The 11,764-nt window shown below is 37.6% G+C and overlaps 1 protein-coding gene across 3 annotated transcripts in view; it reads right to left on the bottom strand.

The window, feature by feature from the left end:
* Positions 1-2,880: 2,880 nt before the first annotated feature.
* Positions 2,881-11,764, bottom strand: part of HOMER1 (homer scaffolding protein 1) — a 142,675-nt gene continuing 133,791 nt past the window's right edge. For 2 of the 3 annotated variants that reach the window (XM_011959205.1, XM_011959204.1), the window contains exon 6: positions 2,881-5,963. In XM_011959205.1, coding sequence (XP_011814595.1) covers positions 5,957-5,963 — 7 coding nt within the window. In that variant the 3' untranslated portion in view covers positions 2,881-5,956. The remainder of the gene's footprint in view (positions 5,964-11,764) is intronic. The other variant, XM_011959203.1, reaches the window with a different exon arrangement.

Here is an 11,764-nt window from a genome sequence, read left to right as displayed (position 1 = left end):
ACTCCAGCCTGGGGGACAGAGCAAGACTCCGCCTCAAAAAGAAAGAAAGAAAGACATTAAGTTCTGGCAGAACCAGAACTGACCACAAAGTCACCAGTACTGACAGCAAAACCCATTCCTGTTGAACTACTATATAGTGTTAGGGGATGAGTTTTACAGGTTTACAACTCATTTCATTAAAAACTTAAGAGATTAGCTGCTTTCCCAATGCCGAATAGTTTGCTACTTAAATTTTATAGATCAAAATTATGCATATAAAGAATTACTTACTTTCACTGGATTATTGGAAGTTTGTAAGTTTTAAAAAAAATTGAATCCAAAACATATTGCATAAATGACACCTGCAAAGAAAGTATAATTTATAACTTCATAAGAAGTACTGTAAACACCAAGGAAGGCTGAAGATGTTCAGAAGAGCAGATACGAAATATTTAGTTAACAAGTGCCCTAACAGAGATACTCTAGAGAGGCAAGGCAGAAAAGCCAAAAAAACTGTACCACAAATATAACCAAGACCTCCACCTTTTCACCAGTGTGCTGGATAACCCCAAGACTGATTTGCTAGTGAGCTACCACGTTGTTCTACAACTCTTAGACCACTAACCATGGGAACAGCAGGTAGAATCATCTGAGCCTCTCCCCTTCATTATCTCCCTCCCCTCCCACAGGAATACCCCTGGAAAAGCCACTGTCCATAGAAATAAAATGTCATTAGTACAGTGCCTATCACATAGCAGATGTTTAATACATACTTCTTGATGTTCCATTTCAAACTGAAGTCATAGGGAAAACATTCACTTCAACCACATTTACTTTCTAGTCATGCTTCCTGAGATAGTCATTCTTTATACATTAAGGTAGAATAATCAAGTAAGTCATATCCACAAGACATATAGAGTGACTGACAATATATCTGTGTATATAGTAAGGTAGTTATAATACACAGATAACGAGAAAAACCATGAATGTTGATAAAAAACACAAAAGACATTTTTCTGTGCTACAGAAATGGCCTTATATTTGCAATAATTAGGCACCCATTATCTTCACTTCATGTTCTTAGAAGAAAACAGAGCAATATTTCTATCCCTGGGTATATTTGATATGAAAACAACTGACAAAAGTAGGTCAGGGCCGGGCATGGCCTGTAATCCCAGCACTTCGGGAGGCCGAGGTGGGTGGATCACTTGAGGTCAGGAGTTTGAAAGTGGCCTAGGCAACATGGTGAAACCCCAACTCTAATAAAAATGCAAAAATTGGCCAGGCGTGGTGGCAGTCGCCTGTAGTCCCAGCTACTCAGGAGGCTGAGGCAGAATTGCTTGAACCTGGGAGACAGAGGTTGCAGTGAGCTGAGATCGCACCACTGCACTCCAACCTGGGCAACAGAGTGAGTGTGTGTCTCTCTCAAAAAAGAAAAAAAAAAAAAAAAAAGGTAGGTCAGAACCCCACAAAATGGTGAGTTCTGAATGTCACGTGTCTTATATGGGGTTACAAATCCTGACAAGACATGTGACAGGGTTTTCTGAAAGTCTCTGAAACTCATTAGTGCCATCTCAGTCTGTTTGGTTAAAAGCAGCAGCAAGGTAGGAGATAGTTGGTCTTTGTCTCTGGCCATCCTAATATGTCTTAGATAAAAACTGAAGGCAGCATGTTCCTGTTCTTTTTTCTGCATCTGCTTTCACAATAAATATCCTCTTCCCACCCACATATAATATTGGTGTTTTCTGGAATGTGTCCTTTAACCTACACTTGATCTTAGCCAAAAGGCCAAGGAGCGGTGTGTCCTTTAACCTAAAGAAGAGGTCCTTACAGAGATCAGAGATTTGACAAGAAGTCGACTAGGAGTTTGTGGCCTTCTGTCTATTCTAGTCCAGCCGCAATTTCTCCTTAGTTCATGTTTTTGGTAAAAATCACTTAATTTTTTTTTTTTTTTTTCTATTTAGTGTACTAAGCAGAAACCACTAGGCAGTGCAGTGCTGATTGAGTTTTTTAGTTTTCTGGGATATGGTTTTTAGCTGTTGTACTAGGTAATATATAAACAAAAAATGCTAAGTACCCACTACTTTAATTCACTAACTTTGCTTGTATTTGCGTGACATCTATATATCAGTTTCTCATGAAGAAAAACTATCATAAAAATTTTAATGTAAAATTTGACATGAATATTAGGAAAAATACACTTTCGCAATTTGGAGTAAGGTGAATTACACATTCTTTCCTTTTCTAGTAATTTCTAAATTTAGAAATTGAGAAATTTTCTAAAAGTGTCAGTCTCAACTACTTCTTACCCAAAATGTTTCTTCAAGATTTTGTATAAATTAATTTACTTCATGCTATACATTTAGGAAGCAAAAATTCAATGAAAACCATTTCATAACTTCAAGCACAGAATTTCAGGATGTCAAAATCATTTGATATCAAATAAATGCAATGATTAAAACGACAATAATAATCCACTGCCATCAAACAAACTTTCTGCCAACCTGCCTCCCATTCCAGTACTGACAAAATCAAGACCACAAGGAGATAAGTGACTGAAGTGTATATACTTCAGAGTTAAATAAAAACATGGGAGACTGTAGCCCACATGTTAAAGAATACATTTTGCAAAGAAACTAGTTTTTAAAGGTAGTGGTGGTGGTGGCTTAATTTTGAGTGTTCCTTTTATTTCCACCTGAAAAAAAAAAGTGAGTTTTTCCTCTAACTGCTTCCCAACAGTTCAATGACAGCAGAACACCAAATCTATGATGGTACTGGAGATCTTCTATAGAGACAAGGAGAGATGCAACTTCGTGAGCATGTTTTTTAGTCTGCAGAAAGAAAGTGGAAAAGAGAAAGAGAGAGAGAGGAGAACAAAAACTAATTTTCCAGGCAGGGGAATACTTATAAAACCTTTTATGTCAAAGTTAGGATTTCACAACATAACACACTAATGCAAAATCCAGTAGCACCTGAAAGATTTAAGTAAATGCTGTCATCATTTAAATGCTTTTAAATATCTGTAAAAGACTGGAGGAAAAAAAGATAAAGTACATTCTCCAGAGAACAAATGTATTTCAAAATAAAAACTGTATTTTTGCTTTTCTTTTTTTTCAATTTTTGTTTTTGTACAAGATTCGATAGTTATATTAACTTATACACAACGGGATCAACCTCCTCCTCCATGTCGCTTCAAGTCCACATGTTCAGGCTATAGTCCCCAACATTATTTTCTGAGAAATATATTACCACAGTTTGATTTAAATATAGATACAGTATATAATACTTGTCTCTGGGAAAAATCAAATTTTAATATGCAAATGTTTATATAATACAGAAATGGGAAAAGCTACAGTAGGCACACAACCTAATTATGACTTGTGGATGATGATTTCTACATACTCTCCTACTGTAAATGAATAGTTAAAAGTCTTAAGAAGATTTTATATATATGTGCACTTGTGTCCACCTTATCCCATATACTGTACATGTCTATTGACAATCTGGGAATTTAAAGGTGCAGCCCTCAAGAGATTGTTAAATCATTAAAAAAGGAAACAATTAGGCTCTATTGGACAAGAAAAACACTCACAAAATTTCCAATTTTAAATTTCATATCAGTAGGAAAGTATTAAAAATAATTTTCTGTATATACATATGGGTATATGTATATATTGAATTACACATATGTCCCACATTATCAATACAATTCAAATGGAGACATTTTGGTGAGTTTTTTCATTAAACGATCACTATGTCAAAATTTAAAAATATTTTATTACATCATTAAAATAATTCACTTGCCATTTCAACAGCTTACACTGGTTTTTAATTTTTTTAACTCTTCATAACTAAATTCCCTGATCCCCAATGTTAAATCCCCTATTTAAATTAAAACTTGGTGCTCTTTGTTACTCAGAAACTGATGGATAAAATCACATTTACTTCAAAATTCCATCAATCAAATACATTTTGTTACCTGATTTATCAGAGAAATATCTCAGCTCTGAGCACGTGTATCTAAATTATTCTCCCTATAATAAATAGGAGAGGAAAATATCCTAAAAGAGATGGAGATAACGTACATGATGTTACAGCACATATAATACAGGATGATTGTTTGTTATAAATTTTTCAGAGACACCTGAAAACTCACTTTAGAAACTAACTTCAGAAACAAACCATTTATTTTTCACTCTAATGTAAATTAATATGTATGTATTTACGTACATACACATACATAAAAAACAAAATTGTCTAGTATTGAGTAGTTGTTTATGAGTGAAAAAATGGTTACAAATTGGTTAATTAGCTTAATTTTGTACTTAACAATTCGATCATTTTGGGGTACAAACAAGAAGTCAGTGCATTTATAGACTCCAGAGAGTCAGATACTCAAGCATACACTTTAGAAAAGAACCCTCCTCAACATCACAGGCATTGTACAGCAAGAATATATGTACTCTGATGCAATTCCTACTTTATAAGCAGACTAGACAGCACTTGGCTTACTTTTAAAATAGCTTCATAAAAGAAATATATAAAGAAATGCATGTTTGCTAAAAGTCTTTTAAAATTACATCAAAACAACATTAAAACCTGTTCACTGAGAAGAGCCTATTGAATTTAATTCCTGTTTGAAATACCTAGTTAACAGTTCAGAATATTGCCTTGTGAGGTTTGAATCAATATGTGATTGATGTGTAGAGCCAGATAGAGCACACAACTCCATCTCTATCTGCCACGATCACAATTTAGATAGTCCTCTGATCAGCTGTTTGATGTAAATGGATCCCCTTTAAAATAGCTATACACCTTAAAATTATCTATAATAAACAGTTCCCCAATAACCATTATTATTCTTAAATTGAAATGCATTGATCATTCAGAAAAGATTTCTTGCAAAATATATAAATAAATGTAACTGCATATTCTGTAAATATACTTAACATTGCTAGACCAGACCGTCAATGACGGGCTGCTGTATTTCAGTACTGTGTGTCAAATTTATTAGAAATTTAAAAAGAAAAATTTCTGAGGGACTCAGCTGCCTTCGTTAGTTGGCTTTAAAATGTGTAATAAAATGGGAGACAGTATCTTCTCATAAATACATGGAATCAATATGGAAAAGTAAACTATACAACAGACAAGATTAGAGAACATCAGAGTGTACCAGAGTAGTCACCAGAGTGAAATATCTTCCAGCACAAAAAAGGGAAGAACTCTATACACCCAGTTATAGTATATTTCAATTAAAGATACAGCTCTCTCTCACTCCTGGCAAGAATTAATTGGTAATGGCACTGCTTCTCAGCAGTGCAAAAATATCCTGAGAAATTATTCAGATTACAACAAGACAGGCTGTCATCACTAAGTTTTTGCACGAAACACAGCTCTAGATATCGTAAATAAATTAATTTAAAAAGCAGATAATCTTCACTGTGTTGAACACAAAAAGGGGATGTGACCCAGACATTGTTAATTCTCCCATTGGCTAATACCAGGAAAAAAGATTGCATTAAGTGTCTATTTATAACTTTCAGTTAACTATGGCCAATAATATACATGGAGGTAATTTGTAGTTCAAGTTTTTCATCTCTTTTTTCCCCAACTAGCTACAAGCTGGATTCTAAAATTTACAGTGAAATATACAATTCCAATTTTCAAAAGATCCTCCTCCTGGAGGAGTGATATTCAATTTTTTTTGTGTGTGCAATCTTGATGCAGAGCCTAAACAGTCCTATGAAGAGAGACAGTGTATCTTTTAATTAATTGGCACTGAAATTTCACTTTCCTTAGCTGCATTCTAGTAGCTTGGCCAAGTTATCTCGTAATTCTGTTAGTTCAAATATTTTTCCATCCAGAATTTCTAAGAGTGTCTTCAGGTTATTGCGAAAAGCTTCTTGTTCATTCTGACTTTTCTCCAGACGTTGCTCTAAGTCAGACAGTTGTCCCTCCAGGTCTTTGTTCCGAATTTCTACTTCCTTCAGAAACAAAAGTGTAACACGTATATATGTCAATTCATCACTTAGAAAACAATACAACTCTCTGTTATTACCAATATTGTGGTAATCAATGCAGTTTGACAGTCAGGATGAGCTTCAAAATCTTAATTGAGAACAATTTAAGGAGATTTTAGACTTGGCCATCCCAGAGAGCAATACGGTTTTAATAACTGGCTTGATTATCACTCTAACTACTCAACAAAAATCTACTGACTCATTACTTTGTCCCAGGCAACACTCTAGGTACTTCAAATACCAAGACAGGCTTGAAGACCTATTTATGGATCACTTAGATATTATTTTTATTGCTGTCCACCTATTTCTCCTAACGCATAATTATTAGCAAACACAGGTGAAAGCAGGCAGAGAAAGAGAGAGAAATTAACTTTTTCTGTTTACTGGCAACTCTAGAGAAAGATTTAGACAAGAAAGTAACTCTCTAAAATGTGATTTTAGGATCCTCTGAACATGTAAATTATTCTTTACTTTGCCTCAATATCAAATACATGTATATGTAGAGAGTATCACTCATCTGCTAGAAACTGTAGTGAAGATACATAATAACCATACATAATAGAGAATTATAAGTTAACAGTTCCAATATATTGCAAGCCAAGGGAAAAAAAATGATAAAAGGAAATCAAATGTTCATGACAACAAAAAAAAACACTAAATAATTTTTTTTTGACAGAATAAACTCTGGCACACTTAAAAATTATTTAGAAGTTATTACTGCTTTTGTTTTTTTTTGTTGTTGCTGTTTTTTGAGACGCAGTCTCACTCTGTTCCCCAGGATGGAGTGCAATGGTGCAATCTTGGCTCACTGCAACCTCCGCCTCCTGGGTTCAAGCCATTCTCCTGCCTCAGCCTCCAGAGTAGCTGGGATTACAGGCATGCGCCACCACGCCTGGCTAATTGTTGTATTTTTAGTAGAGACGAGGTTTTACCATGTTAGCCAGGCCGGTCTTGAACTCTTGACCTCCAGTGATTCACCTGTCTCGGCCTCCCAAAGTTCTAGGATTACAGGCATGAGCCACCACGCCCGGCCTATTACTGCCTTTAAAATGTCTCTAAATGTGACAAATATAATAAAGTGAGTCTAAAAAAAAATGACATAAATCAAGCTAATGATTTCATTTTGGTTAAAAAATCAGATTGAGAAAAATGGGAGAAAGCTAACTATTACACTTTAAATAAGCAATTCAGATAAGCAATGAATTGAAAGTTATATATCCTTTCTGGAAAGCTCACTTTTATGTTTGAGAGAAACAAAGTGACTGACACAAATTACATTAAGATATATAAAGTATATGGGACAGTGAAAATATCTTGATGTTAGTTACATAACATGATAGCCTCAGAAAATAAGATGTTTCAAAATGTTGATACATCATTGAAATGTTAATTTCTAAAGGAATTCAATCAAGTCTAAAGGACAGTGGAAATTAAAAAAAAATAGATCACTGAAAGACAATCTGGTAAATGTTAAATGAAAAGAACAGAATATAGAGTAGCTCACTGAAACTGGTAAAAATTTGTATGCATGAGGACAAACACTAGGAATTAATGTAGAAACAGGAAATAAAAAATAGTTCTGGTGTTGAACTTATGGACACTTTTTCCCAAAAATTTATTTTTCTCCCAAGTTGGATAAAGAATGAAAAAAAAAATAAAAATTAAAATTTTCTCACAATGTAAAAATTAAACTTTCAAGAAAAATAATCGGGGCAGGGCTCACGCCTGTAATCCCAGAACTCTGGGAGGCCGAATCACCTGAGGTCAGGAGGTTGAGACCAGCTTGGCCAACATGGCGAATCCCTTCGTCTCTACTAAAAATATAAAAATTAGCCGGGCGTGGTGGCATACGCCTGTAATCTCAGCTACTCGGGAGGCTGAGGCAGGAGAATGGCTCAAACCTGGAGGCGGAGGTTGTGGTGAGCCGAAATTACATCACTGCACTCCAGCCTGGGGTGACAGAGTAAGACTCTGTCTCCAAAAAAAAAAATTGGAAATTGGCTCGAATACATTTAAAAAGTAATAACTCTGAGTTATCTTTGTCAGTGGTTTGACAAGGCTCAAGCAAGGATGCTACAGGTGAGTTGCAAGAGCCTGGGAAAATACAAGAAAGGAATCAAACAGCTATAATGATTTTTAAAGGAAGAATTTAAGGAATTGAATCTCAAACTATTGACTGTTAGATGTTAGCCAGGTATGTTTCTAATCTCTTGACTTTGGATAATCTGCAAGGTCAAGATAAGTAAATTGAGAAGAGAATCTGAAACTAATAAAATATTTATAAATTCAGAAGCCAAACACATGGAGGTTTTAACTATGAGGAAGGAAACAGATCCTGAGATCAAATGTAAAAATTCCACTCATGACTGCACGGCATGCTCTCTTGCCTGCTTAAACAATAAGCTTAAGGGTAGAATGTTTCCAACTATAAAAATAGATCAAATGTCACTCACTAGCAGACACCCACTTCACCAGGCACCACCCAGCTTGCCCTCTAAAGCCCTCCTAAACATGAAAGGCTCCCTTGTTTCCTTGCCAATCAATGAAACAGCCAAACATTTTCAATGGAAGCAAGCAAAACACAAAATTCCCTCAGCTAATAAAATTGTGTTATTCTCTCCAGAATGAATCTCCTACTCTAAGCATCTCTCTGTTTGCAGGAATTTTACAAGTTAGATAACAAAAGGGACCTAATACACTGCTTGATGGTGCTAGTCTACTTTTAGGCAAAGAGAATATGTTCCTAGAGCAAGAATAGACAACTTAGAGCACAGGGGCCAAGACCTAACAGAAGCCATAGTTAGTGGCACTTTTCAGGTGTCTACCTTTTATCTATCTATCTATCTATCTATCTATCTATCTATCTATCTATCTATCTATCTATCTATCTATCTATGTATTACAGAGAGAGAATTTTATATACATATATTCTGACAGTAATAACTTCAGCACCTTTTGCTCATATTTTCCAACCAACCTTTCCCTTCCTGCCCTTCTATTTGTTATTTTTTTGTAGAGACGGGGTCTCACTATGTTGCCTAGGCTGGTCTCAAACTCCTGGGCTCAAGTGATCCTCCTGCCTTGGCCTCCCAAAGTGCTGGGACTACAGACGTGAACCACCATGCCCAGCCTTGCCTTTCATTCTCCATCCAAACTCATTCTTCTGCTCACTATCATTTTGGCTCTGTTATTTCCCTCTTTTCCTTTACTGATGTAAGGCACACACCAGGGGCAACTAGAGAGAGGCATAGTTCAGCCCTGATAAAGCACAGTAGACCAGAATCATCAACTCCCTTTTGAGTTTTTTAAAAGGTGGGAGAGGATACAAGATGGCTGACTAGAAGCAATTTGTACTTGCCTTCTCTACTAAGAAGAACCGAAATAGTGACTAATCATACTACAAATGGATCATCCAAGAGAGGGCACTGGAATTCAACAGAAAAACTGACAAGAAATACCTAAAGCAAGGAAGGAGAAGGAACTCGGCTTGGCCAGGATTGGTGGGGAGCTGAGATTCCCCAATATGCATAAAGGGTAAGAGAACCTCGGTGGTCTGTATTTCCACCATGAATCCTGCAATCCTAGCCATGGGAAAGTCTCTTGGCCCTCCAGGCACTGGAAACTAACACTGCTGGGAGACTGTGTGACAGCACTGCTCTCGGGAGAGCACTAGCGCTGGGTGCCACATAACCCCTGAGACCTAAGCTGCAGCAAGGCACCATTTTAGAGCCCACCTCCAATAAACTGCAGTGTCCTAGAGCCCAGCAGTGCTGTGGCTAAGGCTCAACAGAAACATGGGCTGTTATACCCAGTGCTTAGGTGCAAGTGACTGCAGGCTACTGCACCGAGGCTAAGTGCCATCAAGGCACAGGCTACCACCGTCAGGGCTGAGGGACAAGTGGCGTGCACACTTCCCACGCATCAGCCAAGGCTGCTAACAATGAAGGTGGCACTGTCCTCCTGAGCAGCAGGGCAACAATGTGAGCATTCCTGGGGATTGCCCTGCCCCTACCTACCATGGCTGGCACCTGCACATACCATCAGGAGGCCTGAAAACTAGCCTAATTGGCCTGGCCTTGATCCCCCCCATGTAACAGCATACAACTGGGGGGTAGGAGGAGTGAAGGGACTGCCCAGCCCAGTCCACCAATGTTGGCACCTGAACACTCCTCCCAGGGGAATGAGGTTGGGCTTACCTTCCCGGCTGCTACCACCACAGCTGGCACCTACCTGCACATGCCACCTGCAGGCCTGAAGACTGGCCTGTCCAGCCCTTTGCAGCCACTGCCAACACCAGCATGCACTGCACGAGACACAGAGGACTGTCCCACAACTGCTATCGCCCATACTACACCAGTTGCCCAGGGGTCAGAGAACCCACCAATCCTTGCACTGCTACCACTACTGGCTTCCAAGGCACCAGGAGACCCCAAAATCAGCTTGCCTGGAACTGCTAACACTGGTGCAAGCATACACCACCCTGGAGCCTAAGGACAGGCACACTTGGCCCACTGCTGCCACCATCAGGGTCCAAAGACTGGCCCACTTTATGTCCTAGTCCCCAGCAAAATTTCACGATAGCCTCCACTAATAACTGCACCCTAAGCCACTAAGAAAATCACAGGTACTATTGATGGTATTTATAGCCAAATAAATCATACAGAGACCATGCTACTGAACACACTCCGAATAAAAGCCAAAGTGCCCTGTGCATCCAATACCATAGATACATCTACAGGAAAGAATATTCCCCTATGAAAGCAAATTTTAAAAGCTGGCAGAAGTGACTGTTACACCAGATATGTAGATATGAATGTAAGAATACATCAAACATGAGAAACACCTTCCAAGGAAAAGAATAATTTTCCAGCAACACATCCCAATCAAAACAAAATTCATTAAGTCCCCCCAAAATAATTCAAATTATTGATTCTAAAGAAGCTTAGTGAGATACAAGAAAATTCTAAAAAACGTACAAAGAGGCCGGGTGCAGTGGCTCACGTCTGTAATCCCAGAACTTTGGGAGGCTCAGGCAGGCAGATTACTTGAGGTTAGAAGTTTGAGACCAGCCTAGTCAACATGGTGAAACCCTGTCTCTCCTAAAAATACAAAAATTTAGCTGGTCATGATGGTATGCGCCTGTAATCCCAGCTACTCTGAAGACTGAGGCAGGAGAATCACATGAACCTGGGAGGCGGAAGTTGCAGTAAGCCGCGATTGTGCCACTGTGCTCCAGACTGGGCCACAAAGCAAAACTCCACCTCCAAAAAAAAAAAAAACAAAGAAATCTGAAAAATAATTCAGACTATGAATGAGACATTTACTAAAGAGATACACACTATAACAGAAATTCTGGAAATGAAGAATTCATTTAATGAAATAAAAAATACATTCAAAAGATTCAACAATAGGCCAGATCAAACAGAAAAAATAATTTCAGAACTCAAAGACAAGTCTTTTGAAATAATATAGACAAAAATAAAGAAAAAGTAATAAAAAAGAATAAGCAAAGCCTTTGTGACATATGGGACACCATAAAGTGGCCATAAAATATGCAAATTATCAGGGTTCCAGGAGGCAAACAGAGAGCAAAAGGGTAGAAAACCTAGTTAATGAAATACCAGATGAAAATGCCCCAAATCTACCAAGATATTTAGACATCCAATACAGGAAGCTCTGACATCCCCAAACAGATAAAATGAAAGAAGGTCTTCTCCACAGCACATTATAGTCAAATTGTCTAAAGTCGAAATTCTAAAAATAGC

Source organism: Colobus angolensis, unplaced genomic scaffold, assembly GCF_000951035.1.
Source record: "Colobus angolensis palliatus isolate OR3802 unplaced genomic scaffold, Cang.pa_1.0 Scaffold49, whole genome shotgun sequence".
NCBI classification, from domain to species: Eukaryota; Metazoa; Chordata; class Mammalia; order Primates; family Cercopithecidae; genus Colobus; species Colobus angolensis.
The sequence above is the reverse complement of the archived record's forward strand: the minus strand, read 5'-3'. Positions and strand labels throughout refer to the sequence as shown.